Here is a 26,139-nt window from a genome sequence, read left to right on the forward strand (position 1 = left end):
TTATTATTAATATACGACCCGTCACCACGGAATTAGCCGACTCCAGCCACTGAATGCACGGTTGCAACTCGCTGGGGAAGGAGCCCAAAAAGGCCCCGTTCCTTCCTGCCAGTTGTACTTAGTACTCCGTAGTTTCTCGCTCCTTCTTCTACGGAGTAACTTACGTCTTTCTCTTTGTATTCGTCAGCACATGACCGTCCTGTGGGGCCCTACGTGTGTTTGTTTGTTTTTGTGTGTGTGTGCGGGTGGGTGGGGGGAAGGACAGCGAAGGTTTTGGAAAGTCGTGGCCAAGCCTTTTTTCGTTTCTTTCCCGATCCGTCTCCTCCGCCACAGCAGGGGGTTGTGGCACGAACACGATAGGGCTGACTGCGCCGCAACCCCGGCCACTGGTCGGAGCACGCGGTGACAGGCCGCTGGAAACTGGCCGTCAAATGGCCTCCTCCTCCTCCCGCCCATCGTATTTTTAGAAGCTGGAACGGTGGCCGGATTCCATTGCTCTGGAATCGTACAGGAGTAACTACGAAGTACGGAGTATGGTATGCGGTGTACGGAGTAACTATGTATGTATTGTTGGTAGCTACCCGCTCGCCAAACCGCTTCATGCTTGGCCGGGGTGGGGGGGAGGGGAAAGAAAGGAAACGGTAAGGCTGACCGATCCTGGCCTTGGGCCGTGGAGTCGGCCGCCTGCCTTGGCAAAGGAGAGCATCGAGCTATTTTCTGCTGGAATCGGCATCTCTCTTTTTTTTGCCCCCCGTGTACTCCGTACGGAGTATCTGCATACAGACATGCAGGTCGGTCACAAGGTTCTACCGGCGGTGTAAAAGGCAGAATTTGATGAATCAATTACTCTGTATTTCGTAATCAACTCCCCCAAAGCCCAAGGCAGGCCGCGTTGAGATCGCAAGCAGTGCCGGTCGGTGGGATAGGGCAACCAATCAGAGCAGCGTAGGGTTTATTCAGCATCGGGACAAAACCTCAGGCGGTTAACTCAGCCGGGGGATCCAGTGATATTGTCCAGGGATCTTCTAGCGACGACATCGGGATAAACTGGGCCTTGTGGATGTGACGTGCCAGCGGTTGCGAACCCCAACTCCTCCGCTGTGTGGCAAACTCGGCTAATCGCAACTCACGGCCGTCAATCACTGCGCTAAGGTTTTCCCCGGGGCTTCGCTAGTTTCGTTGCCAAAGTGTTTTAGTGCGCCAGGGCAAAGTTCCAACTAAAGAAGGCTTAGTAATGACGTCCGTTGGAATCGCACAAATCGTCGTTCGTCGTCGACAACAATTGCGATGCATCACATTCTGAGACCCCGTCGCCGGTCAATTGCAGCAGGCCCCCACGGTCCGCGATATGCAGGCCGAGTTCGCCGCGCCATTGGGGACATCGACTGGTCATGGCCCAGCGCAACTGCAGCATCGCAGCGGCCAGCGGTGACGGATTGCGCCAAGGCTCCGCCATGCAGGGCCACCACCAGAGCTGAGCGAGCACCAGCCTCTTTTCCGCTGGATGCCCAGCCCCATCGCTGGCTGGCGATCTCCACCGCTGAACTCTCTCTCTCTCTCTCTCTCTGTGTGTGTGTTTGTGTGCGTGTCGGTCAGTCACTTTTGTCTGCCTATCTTTGTCTCTCGGATTCTGCAGCTCAAAGTGCCATGTTCCCTGGTGCCTCCACCAATGACAGGCTGCCTGGGCCTCGTGGCCGTTGATATGTGTCTGGCTTCCCCCCAGAACCAAAGAACCCACACGCCATCGGCTATAGTTACGAGTTGGTGGCTCAATTGTGTTCCCTTCGTACGGCATATTTCTGTTCCTCGGGTTCCTGGACTTGAAGCTGTCCAGCCCGGCTTCTTGGATCGCTCTAGGCCACACTGGGCCGACCTCCATCCCTCCCGCGGGCCCACGCCTGCTCTCTCTTCTTTTTTTTTTTTTTTTTTTTTTTTTTTCCCGCTCAAGCTTGAACCGCACAGAGTTTCGGTCATGTCCGCTGCTTGAGAATTTCCCCCCGCCTGATCTTCAGCACACTTGTGTCCCCGGGTAATGCCCACCTCGAGTTGCATCGTTCCACTCCATTGCCCGAGCTGGATGCTGTTCACAAACGACGGGACGCACTCATTGTTTGGTTGCTCTCTTTTTTTCCTTTTTTTCCTTTTCTCTGGCCTTATTTGCCTATTCCTCCCCAGCTCTGTTCCCGATTTAGAACCCTCGTGCCATTTTTTTCTTAGGTCTCCCCACCTATAGGGCCCTGGACCTCCTTGTCCCCTTAGGCTCCCATAGCCCCACTCCTCAACTGCCTTGGGAGGTCTAAAAAATAACGGCCAAAACTATGACTCGTGCTTGATTCCGCTCCTATTGCCTCTAGTCCTGCTATATATACCACTGGCCCCGTTCGCTTTGCACCTTATATCCATCCTTCTCTCTCAAGCGGCTTTCTTTTTCCACCACCGACCTTCATTTCCAAAATAAATTAGACCGGCGTTTCGTCTGAGCGTTCTTTTTTATTTTGTTTATTTTTCACCTTAATTCTTTTCCGTTGGCGTGCTCTCCTTGCTTGCTGCGGGAGGCACTCACTCTTCTTGTTTGCTTGTCTGGCTATAACAAAGCAAACCGCCCTCATTGATCTTAATATAATTGTCTTATCATACCCAGCCCGACCCGTCACCTAGTATTCCTTCCCGTCTCTCCCCCATTCCATTTTGACATTGATTGCACTTGAATCGAAGACATCGGCATCACGGTCTACACTCAGAAAAAGAAACCTTATTTTATTCCCCCAACCCATTGTTCCCACCATTCGCTCGCTCGTCTTCGTTTTTCGTCGGTTTCGTGATCTGCCGCTAAAATGTGCTATCAACTCATCGAGGTGTACTCCGTGTGCCGCTGTCTATACCACAAACACGCAGTCGATCCGTGTACGGCCTACGGCCAGAGGGGGCATGTCGTTCAGGAAAAAGTGGTATTGGTGGGATACGCATGTCCCAGGCATTCAGCAGGGCGGCCCCACGCCGTCAGGACGATGGAGGGACGTGGTCGGTCGGATTTCGAATATCAGAGTATGAAGGGCCCATTCCGGTAATGGCACCCGGTATCTGATCATGGTTCTACAGCATTGAGAAATTGCATGGGACTTTGGAGAATTGATGGAAACAAAATGGAATGTAATGCATGGATGAGGCACATGGTCCTTGATGGAACAAGGGTGGACGGCGCCGATTTACGACGCTAACTAATTCGCCCCGGACCCTCTCGGAACCATTGGCAAGGATGCAGGGCGTTCTTGCCCCCCTGACTCCGAGGTGTCGCCCCTGTTGATCGAGAACACGTTTTCGTCGTGCATCACGACTCACGACACTCCGATCGAATCCAGATAATAACGAAAAACCATAATTTTTTTTTTTTTTTTTTTTTTTTCTTTTTTAGAAAAGAAAAAGAAGCTATCTACGCTCTTCTCTCGGGATATCATCGAACTGGATATTTCTCCCCATACACTGCCAGCGCTTTGACTCAGCTGACTGCACGCCCGACGCCCGATGCCGACTTCCCCCTTGTTTCCTTTCACGTCCCAATATCTTCATTTACGAGTCCCTACCTGGAGCCCCATATCGCCTACTTCCTTTCCCACTCTTTGTACCGGACATAAAAAGGGTGGAGGGAGGACTAAGCACTGGATGCACACCCCTCTCACGCACGCACTGACTCTTCCCAATCTCCTTTCGCGCTAGATCGCCGTTTCTCGATGTGTGTGTGTGGGTTTACTCGCCCTGTCTCTTCTCTCTCTCTTCTCTTCTCTTCTCTTCTCCTTCTTTTTTTCTTTCTTTTCTTTTTCTTTGCCTTTTTTTTAATGTTTCAAATGATGTACGAGATACGGGGTATGAGAAAAGAAATTTAATTTAATGCAGGAAAATATTTTCTTTTTTCTTGTTCCTTGATCTACTTTCTAGTTTGAAAAAAGACCAAAAAAAGAAAAAAATATTATCTCCTTGCAGCTATCGGCATTTTTGTTTAGCGATAACATCGGCATTTGGTTGCTTTCGTTCTCTTCTTGTCTTTTTCTCTTTTTCTCTGGTTTGAGCGTTCCGTTTTACTTATGTGTATGAATACTTTGGGCTGGATCCCGGGGAGATACTTGTGAGAAAAAAGGGATAATGGGGAGGAAAAAAAAAAAAAAAAGGAAGGGAATATTACGCAGTACCAGAATGTTTACTATTCTAGCTTTTGGGTGAAGCATCGGCTGCTAATCATACTTTGCACCATCCAGGCGATGGTAACTAATAATGCGTTGTGATATGGCCGGCTAGGCTAGAAAGCTGTTGGGGAGAACTAAAACCATTGTAGACATTACTTCAATTCTTAGGAGATAATAACTATATCTAGGGTATCAGATTGAAAATACGGTTATTTGTTGGGGGGGGAGGGGGAGGGATTTTCGCGCAAATCGACTGCAAGTCTCATCTCAAGATCCAAATTTATATACTGTACATGCAATTCGGGTCGGGGAGAGGGAAGCATAAGGACCTGCTCTGCATTTCTGCGGAATACCAAGGCAGGGGAAAAAGGGGGGGGTTTTCATATATCTCTTCCAGGGAAGGGGGACAAAATTCATGATGCAGCCCGGAGGTCAGATTGGGATACTGGCCATCGAAAAAGCAAAACAGAAATCAATGCTGCAAATATTTCCCACCTCTTTAGTCGTGAATGGCAACTATCTACTCCGTATCCATGGACCAGTTTGGTTGTGTTTTGAATCCCCAACCGATGTTGTGTCACAGCACACGGCTGGGAGAGCGAGTGGCGACCATTGACTCAAAGGTCGGGCCCTGTAGAACAAGCATTATTAGAATCAAAGTCTTCGCAAAACCCGCATCAGATGTCGACTGCCAAAATTTGTTTTTTTTGTTGGCAGCTGTAAAGTTGACGACATTGTTGGGTTTTGTCGTTGGAGGACTGGGTCTGAGTCTTTGGAGTCACTTTGGCAAAACTAAAAAGCCAAATGAAAAATGGTTAGGAATATCGATGTAAGAAGGATCTCCAAGACATCAACACACACCTCGTGCATCGAAAGTTCAAGGAAGCAGTTCATGAGTGGGTCGATTGCGCCACTCGAACCATTCCTCCTCCTCCTCGTTGACTTACAATTGCGCTGGCCATCACGCAGTCCAGGCATCCATGGATGCCTCCTCCGAAGTCGCTCATCGCGAGTTCCCCCTGCCATCCGATCCGTGCGTGTCTGGCACTCGGTGGGCGACACCATGGTCAGCGCTAGACCCCAGCTTCATCCCCCGCTTCAGTTCATCTATATTGACGCCATCACCACCACATGCCATACGCTTATGCCAGTTGTCCATCATTCCCACGGCCTCCTTCCATCTTGCTTCCATCTTCTCCCAGCCATCCCGCAGACGGGATATCTCGTTATCCCTGATCTCGACTTCCTCGAGAGAAACAAACGACGGATTCGTCAAGAGTGCTCTTAATTGGTCAAGCACGTAGGACATCTCTTGTGAGAGGGTTTCATATGGGGGCATCGGTCCGACTAGCGGGTCCGATTCTGGCTCGAGGGAATCTGGACCCATAGTGCTATCGTTTGCACCTGCTTCGCTCAAGCCCTGCAGCTCCTTCAAGGTCTTTATGGTGTCTTGCACCAGGCGTATCAAAGCATCGTTTTCGTCGCTCAAGTTTTGACAGAGCTGGGTGAGAAACTCCGTTGTTTCTTCCTTAAGACTATATCCCGGAGTATCCACCCCTTCTCCACCTTCGCTGGACTTCTGCCGAGAAATAGTGGGCTTCGGCGGGGGTATGATGGTAACCGTTGTGACTCCTGGCCCGTCTTTCTTACCGCGAGTCCGCTCGGTCACGCGAGTCTTCAGCTTCTGTATCTCGAGATCACGCTTTCGGATATCGGTGGTGTATTGGGCTCGTATCTGCTGGATAGTAGACTTCATCCGCTGGACTTGTTCTTTCAACTTTCGTATCGTTCCCTCTGCGTTTCGAAGGTTGGCCTTGAAGACCCGTTCCTGTCCTTCGGTGAGCGCGAGAGAGCGGCCTTGCTCTTGCACCTTGGCCTCTAGACGTTCCTAGCCATCGGCAAATAAACGTTAGCATGAAGCTTGTGAAAGCATGATTCCGAACGTACAATCTCAACAGTTTGTTTCGCTTCTGTATTCCGGAGATTCCGAATCATACTGGCCAGATTCTCGTGTTGTTCGGCTTCTCGCTGAAATGGCGCGTTAGTTCCGGAGGAGAATAGCCGGAGAATAGGTTAAGTGCAAAAAGAAACGCACATCTCTTCTTATTATTAGGTCGTGAATCAGATTAATGACCCGGGTCATGGTACCATCGGCGCCATCCGATGCCCTTGTCGGCTCGGCGAAATCGATGGGTTTGCCATTCCTGAGAAGCCCACGGGCAAGCAGTAACTTGTTAAGATAGTCCGAGGCGGTGTCTAAATTGTGCGTTTCCATGCCTCATCGTTCGGTCCGCGACGTTGCTAGATAGAACAAGACGGCCGATTTGAGTTGGGAGTTTCCAAGTCTCTTTTTCTCTCTTTGCCCAAACCGGAAGAAAGTAAATATTCGAAAGGGCGAGTTTGAAAGTTGGCCCGTGCCCCTCTCGGGCCGAGATGCATCCGAAACTACCCCACAAAACCGGGCGCTTCCAATCAAACGCGTCGCGTCGCACACTTCGTCACAAAGCTCGCCTCAGAGCTCCCGGCGGCCGATATCAGCTTAGAGGTTCACGAGCATAGCTTGCCGATAATATCGAGTCCCAACCCCAAAAGACACTCAGTTGGCCTCTCCAGACCGACCAACCCCCCATGCGGGGTTTTGGATTTGACCAATGCCTCCGCAGCAGGGTCCCTCGATGCCGCGGGACGTGAAGGCGCTACAGAGGCATGGCGAGTCACAGTATCGCTGGAAAAACTATAAAAATGCACTCGAGGCTTTCTCAAAGGTTGCATCTCACACCCCACGTGGTTGTAGCTGAGTTCACTGACTAGAGTATTCAAGGCCCTTGCGCTGGGACGAGGAGACTCAGTTGCTTTACTCAATGGGAGAGCTGCCGCACATTGTGCTCTCGGTGACCTGAAAGCTGGTTTGAGAGATGGAAAACAAATGATCCGAATCGACAAGTCCGACCCGCGGGTATTTTCCAAGCTCTCTGGCGTAGTACTACCTATTCGTGTCTTATAAGCTCCTAGGGCTACCTTCGAACCGCGAAGATCCTGCAGCTGATGCAAAAATTCGAGGAGGCTCACAAGCTTTATTTCTATTCTCTTCGCATGATAGATGAACACGCTCCTGAACGTAAGGTTCGGTTAACAATCCTTAGGAACAGTCAGATTATTCCTATCGTCCATTCATGGCTCTAACGGTCGTGTAGCAAATTGAAGCTCTGATGCTGAAGACCAAGAAGCGCATTATCCCTCCAAAGCGAGTGGATCCCTTAACCGTTCTAGCGCCCGAACTGGTGTCAATGATATTGGAACATTTAGATTTGCAGTCCACATTGTATTCTCCCCCCCACCCCCAAAACCACAACAGTCAGTGCCATCATTTGCTGTTGGGCTAACTTCGATGCGAAGACGATTCATACAAGTCTCAAAGCTTTGGCTCAAGCTGGGCAGTGGCCTCTCGAGGCAGTGGAAAAATCTCAACCTTACCGTCGCCAGAAGACCGGTCAGTCTCTCCGCAGTGCGAGCCTTTGTGTGCAGAACCAACGGCGGCGTGAAAGAAGCAAGCCTTGCCCGCATAAATCCCACCGTCATACCAAAGGTCCTTGAGCTCTTGTCTCGCTGCCCGGACCTAAACTACCTTAAAGTGACTGCGGAGCAAAAGATCGACTCTCTCCCTGTCGTCAATTTGAAAAATCTCAAAACCTTGATCGTGCTCAAATGCACGCTTTCAAGGGACAAATTTTGGGATATAATGTCGTCTTGCCCGCGCCTCGAGCGAGTGGAAGCATTCGTCGACGTATCCTCCGACACTCCTGGCTCTCTGCCGCAACTTTCAAATTTGCGTTGTTTGAGGATCCTTTTCAGCCACCCTCCGGGATACCTCGTCACAGGAAACATTCTTTTTCAGCATGTAAGTTATGTTCTTGCTACTAATTACGTATGACCTTGGGCTAATTCTGGTTCTAAAGCCCGAACTTAAAGAAGTGATGCCAAATCTTGAAGAGCTCCATTTCGAAGGAGCCCCTTCCTCTCCTTGGGCGCAAGCTATCTCTCTATCAGATTATTCCAGCCTGAAGAAATTCACGTACATGAGGATATATTTGCATGGACTTCTTGTCTTGCCAGTCACGCTGGAGTACTTGCGTCTCGAACATTGCACATTCGCCCCTCCACTGCAGGGGAACCCACTTGGTCAATTTTCCCGTCTGAAGAGCGCCATATTCCAGTTCTGCTATCCCCTGAGTCCTGACATGCTAGAGACGATCCTAGTCAACAACGAGAAAACTCTAACTCACCTAACCATCTCATGGTGTTCGGACCTTGCGCAAGAGCACCTAGAACCTTTGATCACCAGAGGCCTCTTCAGGTCAATCACCCATCTGGATATTTCAGGAGTCATAGGCGTCAACGACGCCATCACACCATTAATCATCAACAACATGTCCAACTTGAAAGTCCTTAATCTCTCAGCAACCAGAATCTCCGGTCTTACCATCAAGCAACTCGTCGACGCAGAGACGCCGAAAATTGAGAAAATAGTCGTCGGCACTGTGAGTAGGGATGCGATAGAGTATGGCCTCAGTCAAAATATACAGGTTTCACAACTGCCGTAGTGAAGGAGAATACAACACTATATCCCTCGAATATATATGACTATATGTGCAGGGGAACGCTGTATGGCTTGCATGTTAAATCCAGCCGATCTTAAGCACCTCAAACCCGACTCTTCCACCGTCGCTTTCCCCCCACGCCGAAAAGATATCCCGAGCTGAGCTCACATGAGTGTTTTCTAGCCCCCCTGGTGTGCTTCCTAGGACGAGTTCACCTTGTGGGAAGAATACGAAGATAACATACCCGACAACTCTGGACCAACATGTTTTAATGTCGAGACACGTGATTGATGTGAGAAAAAATTTTTGCGGACTCAGCCCAGAAGCGATACACCCCACTCTGAACTTCCTCTCGCATAACCTTTTCCGCGTGAGGGGAGGGAACTGGCGGCATTTAGGCTCCCGCATCTCGGAGTGAAGCTTTTACCCCTTGGTGGAACAGTTTAAAACGATAGCGGGCCGTACCAGGCTTGAGAGGATGGGAAAAGCATCTGAAAAAACAAAAAGGACCATAAGAATGCCCAACTATATTTCGACTCGTTAAAACAGCTAGGATCTAGCTAACACAGACAAATGAAATTCGTGACACGCCCTGTTCAGCGCTCAAAACTTCCCTTCGTGGTCAAGTCGCGGAAACAAGAAACGCAGCGCTTCAACGCAGCAGAAGGCGAAAAAAAAAAAGAAATCATCACAATCTTTTTTCTTTCGCAGCAGAAATCCACCATATTGACTTTTCGCTCGGGGGGTCTGCTGATCCTCCTGCTAAATGTAGACAAAAGAAATGAAAAAAACTGAAGAACGCTGCATCGTCCCGCCCTCGTATATACGTACATACCGTATGTAGCGGCGTCGGCGGTCTTTATTTATCTAGACGCCACGTTCAGCGCACCACCTTTCGACCTCCTTCGCCAGCTTGATCCTTTGGTCGCGCACGGTCTCCATCACCTCCTGTACCTGATCTCTATAGTGCTTCGTAGACCCCAGGTCTGCTTCACCGTTGGCGGCAGAGGACGAAGCACCGTTGGTTCCAGCTTCTTTACTGATCATAGGAGCAACGTATTCGTCGTATGTGGAGATCATGAGGTCCATAACGGCAGACAGTTGGTTGGGAAGCCACTACGGTAGGGTAGTCAGATTTCTGAAGTGTCTGGGAAAGGGGTGCTTCTTGGGGTAACCAAAAAAAAAAAAAAAACGGTTTTGTTTTAAGACATACCGTGACGATGGGACTTCCTCCGGTTGCTGTTGGGTGAGGAGTCCGCTTGATAATATATTCTCTGGCGAACAGCCAATGTCGCCATCTGAAGCTGCGAACGTGATCGAGAGTCTTCAGATACAAGAGAACGGTCTCCGGGTCTTGGATGGAGAACTCGCGGACACCGAGCTGCTTTGATCGAAGGCGAACATGGGTTAGGAACTCACGGTGTGGAAGTGGACGATAGGCCCGGAATTCATGAAGAATCTTTGTCAGTGGGGTATCGGGCATGGGGATTTCAAGGAGGTGGTCCAAGAGGGGAATCTATTCGGAAGGAGTTAGGTTAGGCTTGAAGTATCGTTTGTTTGGGGTTGGGGGAAGCCGTACGATGCTGTCATTCGCACCACTCTCTCCACGGAAGTACAGGGGCTTGTTATCATTGATTCCCTCGTACACCACGCCGTTGGGGAACATGGACTGAGAGGTGATTCCGAAGATAAAGACACGGAAGGCAAGATACTCAGTCGGCTTAGAGTTCTTCCACATGTCTACAGATGTGGTCAGCTGACAGTAGCGTTTACGCTTTGTTATCCCAGGTTTAATAGAAATGTTACCTTCCATGCACTCTTCGATCTTGGTCATGGCGGTGAGGATCTGTCTGTAAGCATCGTTGATCTCTTTGCGATCCTTGACGGTGTCAAGGGAGTTGAGGATGCGAACAGCTCCACTGATCAAGGCGTAGGACTCCTTAACCATGTAGATGTGGGTTAGGATGAACCCGGCTTCGGAGCTCTTGGGGTCCAGGCCACGCTCAAAGGCGCGGACAAGTCGCAAGTTGGAGTACTCATGGCCCTTGGATGGATCATCAAGAGTGTAGTTGTAGAGAGAGTATGCCGCAGCATAGGACAAGAAAGGGGGTATGTCCAAACTACAACATGATGTTAGTACATACATACATTTGATTGACACTTTAACATTACACATCAAGGGAACAATTGGGCATATAGACGCGGGGGGGCGGGGGGATGATAAAGAAGCAACATACAGCTCGGCACATCGATACATGGGACCGGCAACGGAGTGTGGAAGGCGGTCCCTTCCCAGACCATAGCCGCTGTCAGGATCTGTCTTCCAGGTCTGCCAGCAAGGCTCCAGAAGGTAGGAGGAGGCCAGGAAGGAATAGTCCCGGAAGACGGCAGTGATGGTGAACAGATCCGGCTTGCCATCGTCGGTGACGAGCTTGTCAACCTCGTCGGTGAGGTCGGGAAGCTCCTTGAGGACGGCTGGACCCAGCTCGAAGTTGGCAAGGAGGCCTGGGGTGCCATCGGCCTTCTCGACCGGGAGCCGAGCCAGGAGGGATGTTAAGGGGTCGAAGACCTCTGGCAGGGTGGTTGGAGGAATGATCAGAGGCATGAAGCCAGTGGAGGTGGTGATGGTGAATGGATCCAGCGAGCGAGGCAAGGTGGCCGGATCATCCAGGACGTGAGGGAACTTGTCCATGGTGGTAGCGGAAGAACGATCCTCGAGGGTCGGCATGACGGTTTAATATTGGGGACGGCAAGATAAAAAGAAAGAAAGAAAGAAACAGAGTTGTATATGCAAGTTTTAAGGTTGTTGGAGGGGGAAGAGTGTTGAGTTTGCGTCTATATCAGAATGGCAAAGAGAGAGAGAGAGAAATGCTTTTATGCCTTCAAAAGCGATCAAAGGCGTGGGGGGGAAGATCAGCTCGGGAAGCTTGGGCTCAAGTTTCCGTGAAAATCACTGCCTTGCTGAGAGAGAAGACGCCAGGAGAAGAGGCTAATTCTGGGGGAAAGATGGAGGATTATATACCTTCATGAGGCCGGAATTGATACCGGCCTCAGAAGCCACTATTACGAAAGACATATAAAACAGCATGTGGAACGGGCAAAGGCACCTCTCTCCGCGCCATCCGAGCCTCCAGGGCATGCAGCTTTCGATATCCGCCATCAGCATCGGGAGGAAGAGATCGGGGCAGTACAGCACGCAGACAGGATGGACACAGCGTCTCCAGGGGCAAATCTGATATCCAGATCGAGAGGTCGGCCAGAGGAGATCCCGTGACTGGGAGGAAGGTACATACGCAAAGTAGACCTGGTCACTGGAGCACTCGCTGCACCACGGCGACAGAGTGGAAATACTGCCAGGAAACGGCGTCGCGCAAAGAGCGCTGGTCGGACGCCCACTCGGATGCTCTCCAGCGTCGCCCTCTCGTGGTCTCCGCGCCCACCGATTCGACCAGACGGTGTCAGGATGCAAAGGGGCTCGAGGACTGGCGATGTACCACCACCGCCAGCAGCAGCGCGAGGCGGTACAACAAGGTTATTGCCAAGCACAAAGCTAAGCAAACCACTCTGAGCGCTGATTGGCCTGGCCGGAATTGAGCCGGCCTCCGACGATACCCGCCGATTCCCCACCCTTTCCCGGCCCACCCGCCAATCAGCGCCCACCAAGCCCCGAACAGGGTAAAATCACCGAAACTCCCGGCGACCAACCAGACCGCGCGTATATCGGTTATGGGCCGGCTGTTTCAGCGCGTACGGCGGAGAAGGATTGTACTGTACGGAGTACGTCATGTACGTATGTACTCCGTATATCTGCCCTTCAAGGTAATTGTACGGAGTAATGGAGAAAGGTACTTCGTAAACTAATCAATCAACGAGTCGGTATCTGTAATACTCATCCATTCTTATACATACTACATCATCGGTACATTTAGTTGATCCTGCCCGCTACTTCGAGTGTTTCCATCCCCTCAAACCAAAACGCAGGAGAAAGAAAAAAAAAAAAAAGAAAAGAAAAGATACCTTCAGAGACTTGTGAAGATAACCCCCAGCACCAGCCAGAGCAGAGACAGCACCCAGAACGGCAGTGGTGCCAATGCTGTGCCGATGGACGAAGGATCGACCGCCCCATCCTCCACGAAGACGTCCAGGCAGACCGTTTCATTCGACGGCCCGCCGGCCCTGGCACAGCGGTCGTTGAACTCGACATCCTGCCCGCTGTCGCTGGCCGTGGTGTTGTGGTATACGATCACGTACTTCACCCTCATGTAGACGTTTGTCGTGCTCGGCGCTCCGCTCCAGATGCCCCCGTCCGCCCACAGGTTCAGCAGCGCCCGCCCTCCAACGTCCGGTATTCTTATATTGTTTGCGTGCATCAAGCTACCGTTGTGGTAGAATCTCAACTCCTCTTTGCTCCAGTCGAATCGATGCCGTTGGAACCAATTCGCCGGGTCGTTTCCTTCGACGGAGACAATGGCCGTCGCATTCCTGATAACGTCCCCGTCCTCGTCGATCGCCGGGTGGGTTGTGTAGTGGACCAGAAGTCGGTCGGATTTGATCTCCCTCGTCAGAACCTCGATGTCTATCTCGTTTTGATCGTCCTGGACACAAACCCCCGCAAGGGCGCAATGGTCAGGTCAGCCCCTTACGGTTGCATCCTAAAGAACTTGAAATTACCGACATGGTACCAGAAGAACGCGCCAACGCTTCCGCCCTCCGCTCCTTCAATCTTGACCTCTGTCCTGAAGCTCCCGTGCAGCAGATCACCCGACTGACCTGCAACAGATGCGACGCTGACGTTGCGACCCGCTAGGATGCCTTCCTTGGGATACCCGACCTGCCGGAGAACCATGTGTCCGTTTTCCAGATACACGTTCTCCTGTTCGTTGAGGACGGGCAGCGGAGTGGCCCAGTTGATCGACGGCATGTTCCATCTCTGAATAGCCCAGTTACGTCTAAACTCCGGATTCGAGGCGAGCTTCTTGCCTGGTGAATACTGGGTGAAATTGCTGTATATGATGTGGGTGAAGTACTGGCTGGTGTCGTTCATCCGAAAGCCGCATTCACACGCTGCGTTGGCGACGATGGCAAAGAAGAAGAGAACGGGCAGCAGAACGCGATTGCAGAGCCGATGGGTCGCTGGATCCGCCAATGCACCCATCATCATCATCAGAGAGCGAGATCCCGATTTCCTCCGGCCAGATACTACCGCATGGAAGGTAAGCAGATACAAATCGCGCTTCTGTTTCTTTTTTTAATTATTATTATTAGTTTTTTTATTGCAGTTTGTTTTGCATGGACTTCTGCACAGCCAGGTGAGGAGAAAGTAGACGTGTTAAGTTTCTTCGGGATTTAAAGACCACAGTTTGAAAGGAAGAAAGAGAATAAAAAAGAAAAGGATATACTGGATGTCAGTATATCTGGATAACCTGCTGAGGATATCAGTTTGACTGCTATTGGAAGCACATGAGGAAAGGCGCTCTGCCTCTCCCGGGAACCCAGCGCGAGGCATTTCACCCGGGCAGATCATCGTCCAAAAAGCTCCAACTCGCGGAGCTGGCAACGCTTTGGAAAGAACAACCATTCCGGCGCAGAACAGGGCCTGGGATGCGTGGGAAGGGACGAGGCTGTCTTCAACAACTGCTTGCTGCCGTGGAGAGCGCGAATTGCCCGGGCGAGCAAAAGTTGGAAGTGCCAGCGTGCTAATGCAATCCAGCGACAGAATACTTAGTTACATGCTCAGAGCGATGGACCGTCTGGAAGGACGTCTCCTGAGTGCGTATGGTGGTCAAGTACTCCGTAGCTATGTACTATATAAATCATGGTTAAGCAACCCGGAGGTCTAGTTCTGCCTGAAAAAATAAAGGCCAGACCTAGTGGAACGGCAAAGGGAACATGGTGTGTATGAGAGAGCTGACAAGGAGCGGAATCCACGAGGTTGGTTGGAGGAGCATCGTGAAACTATAAAAGGGCGTTGGACGGAGATCGCCTGGTCGGTTCCGAGTGGCATGTCTGGCTCACGCGGGAGTTTCTTCCTCAGCTGGCGGTCACCTGCTCGATGAAAAGGACTTGGAAATGGATGCAAAATCTGCGTCTGAGTGCAGCTCCGCGGGTTGGCTGATGGGAACATGGCCTCCTGTCTGTGCTTAGTTACGTTATACGGTTAACTAGTTAGTTAGTTGGCTGTTGATGATTCAACGGCCAAGTTTCGGCAGCCGGGCAGTTGATTGACGTGATAACTTGGTTCTGCTCACTGCTCAAGAGACCGTTTCGTCTCTCATCTCATCAACAAACATAGCATACGTATCCTAGCTGGTTCCATGTAGTGGAAAAGCGCTCCTTGGAAGTGTCTCGTCACCGTCCAACTGTGGCTGATTTGGTGTTTGCCCCGGATGATGCGGTTGGTGAGATCGACTGGGGGGGAAAACAAAACGACCAAAACCCTCTCCCCTCCCAGTTGGTTGGTTGGCTGACTGTTAGTAAACTACTCCGTACTTGGTGCCAGGCGATCACTTAAATAAGCTCCTCGAATGTCATGGCGAGAGGTTGCACTTCTACCAACGTGACCTCTTTCTCTCAGACCTCGCCCTCTAGATAATATCTACAGAATCTTTTAAAACCTAAGAATCCTCTGTCCTCACTATGCTGTGTTCCTTTATTTAGGTACTTCTAGACCTTGTGAGCTTGAAATCGCTGCCTCGCATCTCTCCAAATAGCCCGAGCCACCTGTTCCCTCCCCCCTCCCCTCCGGTATTAGCGATCTTTTTTTTTTTTTTTTTTTTTTTTTTTTTTTCGTCGCTTTATTTGGTTCAATAGGATTGTCTGGAATCGCCTCCCCGGTCCGTGAATGCCTATGGTCCTCTGCGTTTACTGTCGTTGCATGGATCGTCTCTCCGACTCTACCGTGGCCGAAGAATGACCAACGTCCCTCACTCCCCCTCAGGCTCCGGCAGAGCACCCAACACAGCTTCTTTCTCTTCAGGACCCAACATAATATCCTACCCACGAAGATCGTCGTACGCCTCTGTCGTCTCGGGAGCCGCATCCACACACCACCCTCCGGCTTGGTCTGGCGCCCCCGCGAGTCTGGGAACAGCCACCCCGAGCAGTTCATACCCCCCTCAGTACAACCGGCTACACAGGCAGGCGGGCTACAGTTTCGATGAAGAAATGCAGATGAACGGCGGAGCAAGTTCTGGGAATAATAGCTGGCGGAGGGCCGCCGGCCTGCCGGACCACTCGCGGCAGTTTGCAAAGGCCCTGGCATACGGGAGCGGAGGAGTAGGAGGAGGAGTGGTAGTAGGAGGAGCAGGAGCAGGAGGGCCGACCTTCATGCAGCAGACAAATCAGTTCTTCACGCCGTCGTATCTGAAGAGCTCAAAGTATATCGCTCAGCTGGCGGCGGCTAATAAGTCTAAAGCAACGGGGCACAAGGACTCCTCTTCCGCACAGTCGTCGAATGCACCCTCCCTCTCTACGAGCTCGAGCAATGCCAATCTACACCGGATGGCGCCGTCTCATCGGGGAATGACGTATGATATCATTGAACATAACGCTTCGAGCGACGAGGATACATTGTCGCCTTTACCTTCGAGGTGGAACGAGTTGGACAAATATAGCGGTTTGGATTTAATGGGTGATGGGCTGGAGGTCCGATACATGGGCCAAGCGAACAAACAAGAGCTTGAAGCGGCTGCCGTTCGGGCCAATCATCCTATGCCGCCCCAGTGTGGGATCTACTATTACGAGGTTACTATAATAGCGAAATCAGCAGATGGGTATGTTCTTGTTGTTGTTGTTGTCGTTATGCCTCTTTCTTACATTTTGCTGGCTGCGAATGTGGTTGCTGACCTGTGACGGGGTCCCGATAGGATGATCGGTATGGGGTTCTCGAACAATAAGGCATCTCTGGAGAGACTTCCAGGTTGGGAGCAAGAATCGTGGGCTTATCATGGAGACGATGGAAAGACCTTTTTTGGCGACAATCAAGGACAAGGAAAGCCGTATGGGCCTACCTTTGGAGTGGAAGACACCATCGGCTGCGGTGTTAATTTTGCAACGGGGACCGCGTTTTTCACAAAAAATGGAATGTTCCTTGGTAAGTTGGTGGAATGTTCAAAGCTTGCTGCTCTCATCTTATGCATGTGGCTAAATTCAGCGTCCAGGCAATGCATTCCGTGACTTGAAGCTCGGCAAAGTGTTTCCGTCCATTGGGATGAAGAAGTATCCTGGATGCCATGTCAAAACGAATTTTGGGCAATTCCCTTTTGTGTTTGATATTGATAGAATGATGGCTGTAAGTTAATTCTGGGTTGCAACCCCCAAGATTGTACGAAACTAACGCGGACTATTTCTTGCGTTATTCTTTTAGCAAGAGAGACGCAACATCCAAATGGATATACGGTCTACGAATGTTTCACACCTATATCCACCGTTAACCGAGTCAGTGCTGCTTCAAGAACTTGTCGCACAGTTTTTGGCCCATGACGGCTACGTGGAAACTGCTCGGGCATTTGCCGAAGAGGTCAGAGAGGAAACGAAAGCATTGCAAAACGGCCGCGTTACGCCATTGAAAGATTATACCGTTGAAGACGATGCCGATGCGGTTAACAGACAACGTACGCTATGTCATCTCTTCCCTGTTTTGTTCCCAGACCACTGACTTCCTCCGCAGAAATACGCACGGCTATACTTGACGGAGACATCGACAAGGCATTGGAGTTGACAAAAACTTACTATGACACCGTATTAGAAAACAATCCTCAGATATATTTCCGGTTAAGATGCAGAAAATTCCTGGAGATAGTGCGTAGTTATTCCGAACCGGAGACCTCGCAGCCGGGCAAGCGAGTCAAATCGACCAAGGAGCCGGCAGGCGACAATTCCGGAGATATTTTCACACACGATATGGAACTGGACCATCAGATGCAAGACGTTCAGGACCCCGAGGAAATGGACACCGAGCCGGCGGCGAAAGATTTGTACCGTGCGAAAGAAGCACTTGAGTACGGGCAGCAGTTAAAAGCAGATTACATGAACGATGACAAGAAGCAATATGAGAAGACGCTGAATGATATATTTTCCTTGGTTGCTTATTCGGACCCGAAGACGTCGCCTCATGGACACCTACTAGACCCCAGTGGGCGGGTTGTGGTGGCAGAGGAGCTTAATTCTGCGATTCTAGGTATGTATACCTCTCTTTGCTACGTTTTTCTCCCTTCTTTCTTCCTCTGTTTTTTTCCCCCTTTTTTGGTTTATATCTAGCTCTTTATCTAAAAAAAAAAAATTCCTTTCTCGCAATAGTGTCCCTGGGCAAATCCTCTTCGGCGGCCCTGGAGCGGCTCTATCAGCAGACCGAGGCGCTCATCAACGAAATAAGCGAGGACGGCGGCGTAGGAGCGTTTATCAATGTTCGAAACGACTATTTAACAGGATAAATTTGGGACCACTCAAAGGGTAACTAGTATGCAAAGTATTTGGAATGGGAGGCGGGGAGGAAAGGGGTTTGGGAGTCAACCAGGCATATTTATTTTTCCTATTTTTCCTTAAATAACAGCATGGCTTTATTTTCTTTTCTTCTCTTTTAATTATGGCTGTTGTTACCGTTTTCCTTTTTCATGGTATCGATCAAGTTGTATCTGATCCTCCTCCCTTTCATGGTTTTGCGGCCTTTCTTTTTTTTTTTTTTTTTTTTGTTCCCCTTTCTTTTTTAACCTGATGTGAACCCTGCGGCCGGGGAGAATGAAAAGGAGGAGGATAGTGGTTTATCAAGGTTATTCGAGGCAGAGCATATAACTAGACTGCATACCTTACTCCCTAACCTAACCCGACCTAAGTTAAGTTAAAGCATGAGATTGCAGTTGAAGCTTGTGAGAAATGTCTTGTTCTTCTACTTTGGCTACGATAGACGGTTGCTTGGGTTGTTCTTGTTGTCCTGATGGTTAATCGGGCGTAGGAGCGTCAAGAGTAAGCAAGCCAGGCAGGCAAGCGGGCAAGGGATGGCCTTCCGCTCTAGGGAGGGGGGAGAGGTTGTTGTTATAGACGTGTGAGATGAGTGTAACAGAGAGGACAAAAAAAAGGGACTTGATTTTCTAAAGATAAGGACATATTAGTCCAATATTCCATGTAGTCAATATCTCTTGCTCATGAAGGAGGTCCTTCGAGCTGCCAGGTCTTTTTAAAACACCCCGAAATACACTGCGATTTTGTGGAGAGACGGTGCGTACCTTTCAATATGTACGAGAACCCATTCCGATCAAGCGTAGAGTGATATTAGAATAAGAATTTTACATTTCTTATAGTAAAAATGACAAAAAGAGGAAAAAGCAGGAAAAAAAAAAAAGGTGAAAAAAGGGTGGGGTGAACAAAGAAAGAAAAGCCCTTATTATGAAGGAAAGTTATTATTCTTTTTTTTGTCTCTCTCCCAGTGTTCTAAAAGGGGGTTGGGCAACATGCCGACGACATAAAAAGAGAGAAGAGAGACGCCTGTAACATGAAAAACGCCGATAGTATGAGTACATGCTTAAAACAAAGTATTTCATACACAGGGAAGTTGAATTGGAAGAAAAGAGAAGGTGAAAAAATAAACCATGGTATCATTTTGAAATAAAAGAGAGCCAACAGCTCTGTAAAAAAAAAAAAAAAAAAAAAAAAAAAAAGGAAAGGTGGAAAAGGTATTAGATATCAAGCCGCAGCCGCCACCGGAGCGGGAGAGCTTTCGGCGTTGCCGGGAAATGAAGGAGTGGCTGTTTCTCCAGCGTTGCTTCTTTCACTTGCAACAGCACTGGAGGCGATGTTGTCCTTGTTGTTCGCGTTTTTATCGTCGGCTGGCGTCGCGGCGGCTGTGTCTGCGTCGGTCATGGTGACGTCTGCAGGTTTTGGCCTGGGAGGAGCACGCCAGCTTCGGACCTGCCAGGCGGTGCCTGTGAAGCTCTTGAGCTGGAATGCTTTGCGTTCCCACCTACGGCAGGGCTTGCCAGTTCGGTCGAGGGCGCGAAGTCCGGCGTTGATAGCTCCCTGGTTGGCTTTGGGGCCGAGTTTGTGGGTTCCGGTCGTGGTGGGACCGGTGCTTCGTCCGTTGCTGTCTACAGTGCCGTCGTCCCTGTTGCCGGGTGTTAGTCTACCTGAATAAGACAAGATGAGAGACATAAGAGACAAAAAGGGAGAAAATCAAGGTAGGAGACGGGGGGAAGAAAAAAAAATTTTTTTTCCTTTTTATAGAGAAGAGCTGAGGAGACTTACAATCTGGCCTTCTTCTTCGGACCTGGTCGAGCTCTGGGCTTTGGACCAGCATCGCTTCCAGCTGCTCTCTTAGTGCCGGTCTTGGAAGGAGTGCCCGGTTTCTTCTTGGGGGACTCAGCTGTGGCAGCGGCTTCAGCGACCGGTGGGCTCGATCGAGGCTCGGAGGCATTATCGACCGAGGCAGCAGAGGGACCGACGGGTGTTGGGGAGGAGGTGGGAGACAACGACGAGGCCTTGGACTTCGCTTCCTGGTCATCACCAGGGGTGGCGACGCCGGGAAATCGATTGAGCAGGGAGGAGGTGAGCTTGAGGACGATGGTCTTCGTCTTCTTGTTCATCTTGGTCGATCGACCAGCGGTCGACGAGGGAGTCGAGGCTGGGGATGGCATGGTTTTGTCTGCTTGGTTTGAAAAAGCACCGTACCGCAGCTGGGGAAGATTTTAAAATGGCGAGGAGATGGACTGGTTGGTGGGATGGACCTTTTTTGGTTGACGCTGTGAGGTGCAGGCTCTCCTTTTGAAAGATGGGAGTGGTTGATTGTGGGAAAGTAAAATTAGTGGAAGCAGGTAAAACGCGTCAAGGTATTAACTCGGATCGCACAGGAGAGCGACACAGGCGGGCGGTCGGAGCAGGGAGGACGATGGGCATGGAGGATGGAGGATGGTGGTGGTGGTGGTGGTGGTGGTGGTGATGGAGGAGGAGGAGGTGGTGGTGGGCAGGATTGTGGGCGGAGAAAAGGTTTGTGGCAGGTGGAAGGTTGGTCAAACGAGGGCTGGGTTTCATTGTTGGTGTTTGGTGTTGCTGTTGTCATCGTGGACGGTGGAAGGGAACAAGAATAACCGCATCGCCTGGTCACCACCACCGTTCAGTCGTAGTTTCGAACGAAGAAACGCGGTCTCTGCGGGCGCTACGGCGGGAGGCAGGTACCTCTCCTGCTGACTAACCCCGTTACTAGCGCCGTACCGCTGCCCGCCCTCCCACGCTAGCCGTGGTCGGTTAGTGTGCCCGGCGCCAGTCACGCATCGCTCGCGGCCAAGCGCAGCGGCTGGCCAACCAGCAGCCGTGATCCTGCTTAGCGCCAGCCCAGTACCCGCCGATCAGGGGCTTTTCGCTGGCTCGCCCTTTGACCCCATTTCACCAGCCTTACCATACTGTACACACACCAGGTAACTTACATAGAGTCACGTGGAACAGGCTGACTAATCTGCCAAGCCTAACTAGTTAACTAGTTACTTGTGCTGGTTGTCTCTCTCGTTCTTCTCTCGTTCTCTTCTGCTCGTTCTCTTCTCTCAACACGATAAGTTGGTTACATACGGAGTACTCTGTACTCCGTACATGCTCTGGCTTCGGTGTCATGGAGAAGAAGGTTTACCCGTTTAGCGAGATTTGACGTATCATAACCGCTTTGCTCCATGACACCATCTGCCCTCGTTTTGCTCATACGCTGGTTTGCCAGGTTTTTCGATTTCCTTTCAAAATTTTTTTTTTTTTTTTTTTTTTTTCCCCTTCTCTCTTAATTTTTTTTATCCGGTGGTTGCATCATTCCCCGTTTAGCCGGGTGGCGGACGGTCGACTTGGATGAGTCGACATCCTGCTCTTCCGAAAAATGCCTTTTCTTTTTTTTGTCTTTTTCGCTACGGAAGACTGCCTGGGACCGAGACTCTCTGTCTCGCGTGACCCAATAGAAAAATTCATTTTTTTGGGGGATCCAAAACCAGTTGATACCCCCGCTTGTCTCTTGATTTCGAAGCTGCCTGGCTCGTTTACAGTGCTTCCCAGAATTGGCTTCCATACCGAACACTACAAAATTATTTTCAAACCCCATATACCAAGACAATCTACCAATGGCTACAGCGGAATTGCATCTATTTTTAAAAATTGAATGATATGGTATAACCCAAACAATAAGTGAAATGGTATCGAAAAATACAGGCATCCTGTGCCTTCCTGGTCTCGGGTGGAAAATAATATATATTAACTGAAGCTCTCTTTAAGCTATTAGATTTATAATATTTTCTGTCTCATTGTTGAAACTGTACCACACAAGAAAAAGTAAGATGCCAGCACATTCTTCTGCAGTACTGGTAGACAATCATCATGAGTGGAAAGTAGATAAAATCTTGAATAACAAAGTACACTACTGCAAGAGACATTATCTAGTGAAGTGGAAAGGATTCTCTATTGAGAAATCAACATGAGAACCTGAGAAAAATCTTGAAAACACAAAAAAGACTTTTAAGAATTATCTAAAAAAAAAACATATCTACCAGAAGAAGAACAAATCTATATATATCAGGAAAGATAGATGTAAGAAAATACAAACATAAAGATCACAACACACTAACAAAATAAAAAATTTAATAGCAAGAAGATATACTGCAAGAGCATCTAAGATACAGTTATAATAATGGTGAACCAGCTATAGACAAGTAAGATTCAGGTGTTGCAGGTATGTTTGATATAATAACAGATAGCTCTGCAGCAAAAGTAGACATAATAAATAAAGAATCATAAGAACAAGTATTTCTACAATACTTCAAAAATCAGAGAAGACAATATTGACAAGAGAGTTGATAGCAGATATAAGATTGATCTAGATAGAAGTTAGTCTGATGACAAGTAAAGATAATGAAGAAAAATCTACAAGACTAGTTTTAGTAATACTTTGAAGAGTCTTGATCTCATCTGTTAAACAAGCAGTAAAATAGTTAAGTGAGAATTGAATATTTCTGATCTTATTTTCTACATAAGACAAAATCGTAGATATAGAGATTATTACATAAGAAAGTTCAGACAGATTATCTTTAACAGATTCTGTTTTGAATATGTGTTATGAATTGTTGTGTAGTGACTGGAAACCTCTCTGGATTCTTTAGGGTCTTGAAGAGTATTAAAGAGCTTAAAGAGAGCAACAACAGATTGGAGGTAGTAATCAATAGTTTAATAGTGCTTCAGTTAAGTAAGCAGTCTTGCTCTGATGACAAAGAGTTTCTGTGCAGATATATCAGAGTCAGAACAAGATTATTATATCTTCTCAAGAGTAGTGGAATCAGATATAATTGTACAGTACCACAGGACTTCAATAGTATAAAAAGTAATCAAGATATGAAAGTATCTGTAAGGATTTGCCACAAACCCCTTACACAGACAAACAGCACCTGCAAGAGCCAGAGGGCTTGGCTTGCAAGCTGCTGGAAGTTGCATGTGTTCTTGTAAGACACTAAGTCACATGCTTGTAAGCACACATAAAAGGCCATCACTGCACAAATCTCTTGCTAAAAGCTAGTGGCAATCTTGTTTATAAGTTGTATATAGTTATCAGAATACAGATCTTTTACCTTATATACTCTTTTCTATATATATTTCTTCTAGAGATTCATTGTCATACTGATCTACATATATGATTCTCATATTTTGCCACTCTTCTTTAGTGATATCTGGCAATAATATCAATATAAAAAAGTCAATCTTTCTGAAACTTACAAATCTGAAACACCAGCTGAAAATCTATCTGAAGAACAAACTCAAGTTTATAAAGAGATAACCAATCTTGATATCTTACTTCTCTCAACTGTTGATAAAACAAACACTGTAAACTCAGAGAGAGAGTCTATTCTAATATCAAAAGACAAAATTCAACAGCTTTGCAAGAAGACCAAACTACTAAAGAAAATAATGAAATAGCAAGAGAAGTTAAATACTTTTCAGAATACTCAAAAGTACTTGTAAAGTGAATCTCTTAATATAATTATCTTCAACCCAACATCTGCAAAGCATCTGTTGATCTTGAGATTATTGTAACACATAAAGTACTATCAGACTGGAATCTATGCAGAATATTACCAGTTTATCTCAGATATTAAATTCATTTGTAATGCAAGCAAACTGAATAATAAGAATACTCTTGTGTATGCTCTCACAGAACTTGATTATATTAAGAAAGATCTTTGAAAGGCCTACTGTAAAGGTAATCTATTAAAAAATAACTGAACTGACCTTAAAGAGTTTCTACATATAAGGCTAGAAGATTTAGCAAACTGTATATGAAACTCTTGGCAAGTAATCTTTAGTCTTTGCAAAAGTTTGAATGAAACTGATTATGCTTATTACTAATAATTTCTAGAGCTCATAACAGAGATTAGCAAAGAATTTGAAGATTCCACAAAAATGAAAAAGAACCTGTTTATATAGAGCTTGAATAAGCTCATGCAAATCAAACTGGATGAACAGCTGGAGATACCAGATAATATTGATAATATAGTAGTACAGGCCATCTGGCTTCAACCAAGTGTGTCAGTAGCCTATGCAAAGAATGCCTCACATATAAAGTCTACTAATTTAATTGAAAGTGCTTGTGAAGATATAAAGATTAATAACTCAAGACTGTAAATGAATAAGAGAAGTCAACTTCAGAGGCCTGCTCAGAAGATAAGAAAGAATCTTATCAAGAATTATAAAGTCTTGAAAAAAAATAAAAGATACTTTAAGTGTAGCTAAAAAAGTCATCTTGTAAAAGACTGTTCCAAGAAAAAGAAGAATAGTAAATAAAAAGTTGGAGAACTGTAAGTAGATAGAATTAATATAATAAAGTTGTTCAAGAACAGTCTTCTTGCTCTTCTCTTTATTATTCTAGACATGTAACATTCAACTAACAGAAGTATTATCTGATCAGCACTAATAGATTCAGACTATCAATCTCTAGTGATCAGTTTATGATTAGCTGCAAAGCTAGATCTAGAGATGCACAAGATACTTATAAAAATTAAAACTGCTATAGATTATAAGAATATCACTCTTGCAGAAAAAATTGCAAATATATTCTTTAAAGTCTGTAACTCTCAGAAAAACTGGTAGTTGTTTTATGAACAAGTGATGGTTGTAAATATAAGAGATGAGATGCTAGTGAGTTTGAGCTGACTGCAGTAACACAATCTCAAGATGTGTTTCAAGAAACTAAAACTAGAGTTTCAAACTGTATATTATAATCTACTTATGAAGATTAAATTAGTTAATCTCTCAGAGCTTGTGAAAGAAGAAAAGTCTATTTATGTGATAATTCTTCATAAATCAGAATACATGGTGACAGTAAATCTAGATCTCCAGATATCAGAAGCCTACTGTAAACTTATAAAAGTGTTTAGTAATAAGAGAGCTTGAGAGCTGCCACCATACTACAAAGATAATTTGACTATAGATCTTAAATCAGAGAAGCAGTCAGAATTTGAAAGAACATACAGACTTTCACAAGCTGAGCAAGAGACTTTTTGTAAATATCTGAGCAGTGCTCTAACTTATGGATTCATCCAGTCTTTTAAGTCATCTGCAGAAGCATCCATTCTGTTCATGTTCAAGAACTGTAATATTTACTCAGTTAGATGTCAAGAACATCTACTATAGACTGAGAATTTATAAAGAGAATGAGTGGAAGACTGCATTTCAGACTTTACAAAGACTATTTGAGTATTTGATAGTACTCTTTGAACTTGTGAATGCACTGACAGCTTTTCAATTATATATTGCAAAGACACTTAGCAAATATCTGGATGTGTTTGCAGTGGCCTATCTTGATAATATAGTTGTGTACTTGGCTTGTGAGAAAGATTATAAGAAGCATGTGAAATTAATACTTAAGATACTCAAGAATACAGATTTTTATTGCAAGCTAGCAAAGTGCAAGTTCAATACTTGTGAGATTGACTATCTTGAGTATATCATAACATCAGAGAGTATTCTTATAAAGAAGAGCTATATGAATATTATTCTTGACTGGCCAGAGCCAACCAGTAAGAAAGAGATCCAGATCTTCTTAGAATTCACAAACTTTTACAGATACTTTATCTCAAGATTCTCTAAGATAGTCTGTAACCTGACTGCTCTTCTAAAGAGAGAAGAAGCAAAGCTAAGTAGACACACATAAAGAAAGATAAGAAGAGAAGTTAACACTTTCATGACTGAAAAAGATTATGAAGTCTTTATAAGTCTAAAAAGAGCATTTGCAAAAGCTGTTATGCTTTATTATTTTAATATAGAACAGAAGATCAGATTAGAAACAGATATATCTGACTTTATAATATGTGGTATTCTATTACAGCTGGCAAAGAATAGCATCTGGGTTTTAGTTGGATTTT

General features: G+C 47.3%; 10 protein-coding genes across 10 annotated transcripts; 4 read left to right on the forward strand and 6 right to left on the reverse strand.

Moving 5' to 3' along the window:
• Positions 1 to 1,292: 1,292 nt before the first annotated feature.
• CIMG_07807 (uncharacterized protein) lies at positions 1,293 to 1,795 on the reverse strand (the record flags this gene model as incomplete). The annotated part of the gene is made up of 2 exons (XM_001240643.2): positions 1,293 to 1,565; positions 1,601 to 1,795. The coding sequence occupies 2 exons, from the start codon at positions 1,793 to 1,795 to the stop codon at positions 1,293 to 1,295; spliced, it is 468 nt and encodes a 155-aa protein (XP_001240644.2).
• Positions 1,796 to 2,834: 1,039 nt separating this feature from the next.
• Positions 2,835 to 3,218, forward strand: CIMG_07806 (uncharacterized protein; the record flags this gene model as incomplete). The annotated part of the gene is made up of 2 exons (XM_001240642.1): positions 2,835 to 3,045; positions 3,100 to 3,218. The coding sequence occupies 2 exons, from the start codon at positions 2,835 to 2,837 to the stop codon at positions 3,216 to 3,218; spliced, it is 330 nt and encodes a 109-aa protein (XP_001240643.1).
• A 1,759-nt stretch (positions 3,219 to 4,977) lies between these two features.
• CIMG_07805 (NIMA interactive protein) lies at positions 4,978 to 6,502 on the reverse strand. Its single transcript, XM_001240641.2, has 3 exons — positions 6,274 to 6,502; positions 6,126 to 6,206; positions 4,978 to 6,066 (listed from the first exon to the last, which is right to left on the reverse strand). The coding sequence occupies exons 1-3, from the start codon at positions 6,451 to 6,453 to the stop codon at positions 5,182 to 5,184; spliced, it is 1,146 nt and encodes a 381-aa protein (XP_001240642.2). The 5' UTR covers positions 6,454 to 6,502; the 3' UTR covers positions 4,978 to 5,181.
• A 327-nt stretch (positions 6,503 to 6,829) lies between these two features.
• Positions 6,830 to 9,825, forward strand: CIMG_07804 (uncharacterized protein; the record flags this gene model as incomplete). The annotated part of the gene is made up of 6 exons (XM_001240640.2): positions 6,830 to 6,943; positions 7,000 to 7,134; positions 7,191 to 7,301; positions 7,373 to 7,500; positions 7,575 to 8,076; positions 8,135 to 9,825. The coding sequence occupies 6 exons, from the start codon at positions 6,830 to 6,832 to the stop codon at positions 8,777 to 8,779; spliced, it is 1,635 nt and encodes a 544-aa protein (XP_001240641.2). The 3' UTR covers positions 8,780 to 9,825.
• CIMG_07803 (indoleamine 2,3-dioxygenase) lies at positions 8,616 to 12,059 on the reverse strand. Its single transcript, XM_001240639.2, has 5 exons — positions 11,014 to 12,059; positions 10,583 to 10,896; positions 10,356 to 10,516; positions 9,990 to 10,292; positions 8,616 to 9,892 (listed from the first exon to the last, which is right to left on the reverse strand). Exons 1-5 carry the CDS (start codon positions 11,502 to 11,504, stop codon positions 9,644 to 9,646), a joined length of 1,518 nt encoding a protein of 505 aa, XP_001240640.2. The 5' UTR covers positions 11,505 to 12,059; the 3' UTR covers positions 8,616 to 9,643.
• Positions 11,863 to 12,370, forward strand: CIMG_07802 (uncharacterized protein; the record flags this gene model as incomplete). Its single annotated transcript, XM_001240638.2, has 2 exons — positions 11,863 to 11,963; positions 12,079 to 12,370. The coding sequence occupies 2 exons, from the start codon at positions 11,863 to 11,865 to the stop codon at positions 12,368 to 12,370; spliced, it is 393 nt and encodes a 130-aa protein (XP_001240639.2).
• A 425-nt stretch (positions 12,371 to 12,795) lies between these two features.
• On the reverse strand, positions 12,796 to 13,940 carry CIMG_07801 (uncharacterized protein; the record flags this gene model as incomplete). Its single annotated transcript, XM_001240637.2, has 2 exons — positions 12,796 to 13,371; positions 13,452 to 13,940. 2 exons carry the CDS (start codon positions 13,938 to 13,940, stop codon positions 12,796 to 12,798), a joined length of 1,065 nt encoding a protein of 354 aa, XP_001240638.2.
• A 1,595-nt stretch (positions 13,941 to 15,535) lies between these two features.
• CIMG_07799 (ran-binding protein) lies at positions 15,536 to 18,588 on the forward strand. Its single transcript, XM_001240635.2, has 6 exons — positions 15,536 to 16,548; positions 16,642 to 16,868; positions 16,936 to 17,066; positions 17,142 to 17,388; positions 17,445 to 17,954; positions 18,074 to 18,588. Exons 1-6 carry the CDS (start codon positions 15,686 to 15,688, stop codon positions 18,205 to 18,207), a joined length of 2,112 nt encoding a protein of 703 aa, XP_001240636.2. The 5' UTR covers positions 15,536 to 15,685; the 3' UTR covers positions 18,208 to 18,588.
• Positions 18,589 to 19,015: 427 nt separating this feature from the next.
• On the reverse strand, positions 19,016 to 20,864 carry CIMG_07798 (uncharacterized protein). Its single transcript, XM_001240634.2, has 2 exons — positions 20,012 to 20,864; positions 19,016 to 19,871 (listed from the first exon to the last, which is right to left on the reverse strand). Exons 1-2 carry the CDS (start codon positions 20,398 to 20,400, stop codon positions 19,454 to 19,456), a joined length of 807 nt encoding a protein of 268 aa, XP_001240635.1. The 5' UTR covers positions 20,401 to 20,864; the 3' UTR covers positions 19,016 to 19,453.
• A 660-nt stretch (positions 20,865 to 21,524) lies between these two features.
• On the reverse strand, positions 21,525 to 21,836 carry CIMG_07796 (uncharacterized protein; the record flags this gene model as incomplete). Its single annotated transcript, XM_001240632.1, has 1 exon — positions 21,525 to 21,836. One exon carries the CDS (start codon positions 21,834 to 21,836, stop codon positions 21,525 to 21,527), a length of 312 nt encoding a protein of 103 aa, XP_001240633.1.
• Between the last annotated feature and the right edge of the window lie 4,303 nt (positions 21,837 to 26,139).

This window comes from Coccidioides immitis (genome assembly GCF_000149335.2).
Source record: "Coccidioides immitis RS genomic scaffold supercont3.3, whole genome shotgun sequence".
Classification (NCBI taxonomy): domain Eukaryota; kingdom Fungi; phylum Ascomycota; class Eurotiomycetes; order Onygenales; family Onygenaceae; genus Coccidioides; species Coccidioides immitis.

What these genes read in the sequence shown, in the direction of transcription:
- CIMG_07805 (XM_001240641.2), bottom strand. Translation starts at nt 6,453, where the DNA reads ATGGAAACGCACAATTTAGACACCGCCTCGGACTATCTTAACAAGTTA. An exon ending in ACCTAATAATAAGAAGAGAT is followed by an intron (nt 6,207 to 6,273) that starts GTGCGTTTCTTT and finishes GCGCCATTTCAG; the next exon opens with CGAGAAGCCGAACAACACGA. An exon ending in CGAAACAAACTGTTGAGATT is followed by an intron (nt 6,067 to 6,125) that starts GTACGTTCGGAA and finishes GCCGATGGCTAG; the next exon opens with GAACGTCTAGAGGCCAAGGT.
- CIMG_07803 (XM_001240639.2), bottom strand. Translation starts at nt 11,504, where the DNA reads ATGCCGACCCTCGAGGATCGTTCTTCCGCTACCACCATGGACAAGTTC. An exon ending in GATCGAAGAGTGCATGGAAG is followed by an intron (nt 10,517 to 10,582) that starts GTAACATTTCTA and finishes CCACATCTGTAG; the next exon opens with ACATGTGGAAGAACTCTAAG. An exon ending in GTGGTGCGAATGACAGCATC is followed by an intron (nt 10,293 to 10,355) that starts GTACGGCTTCCC and finishes CCTTCCGAATAG; the next exon opens with ATTCCCCTCTTGGACCACCT.
- CIMG_07799 (XM_001240635.2), top strand. Translation starts at nt 15,686, where the DNA reads ATGACCAACGTCCCTCACTCCCCCTCAGGCTCCGGCAGAGCACCCAAC. An exon ending in ATATTGATAGAATGATGGCT is followed by an intron (nt 17,067 to 17,141) that starts GTAAGTTAATTC and finishes TTATTCTTTTAG; the next exon opens with CAAGAGAGACGCAACATCCA. An exon ending in GCTTAATTCTGCGATTCTAG is followed by an intron (nt 17,955 to 18,073) that starts GTATGTATACCT and finishes TTCTCGCAATAG; the next exon opens with TGTCCCTGGGCAAATCCTCT.
- CIMG_07798 (XM_001240634.2), bottom strand. Translation starts at nt 20,400, where the DNA reads ATGCCATCCCCAGCCTCGACTCCCTCGTCGACCGCTGGTCGATCGACC. An exon ending in CCGAAGAAGAAGGCCAGATT is followed by an intron (nt 19,872 to 20,011) that starts GTAAGTCTCCTC and finishes ACCCGGCAACAG; the next exon opens with GGACGACGGCACTGTAGACA.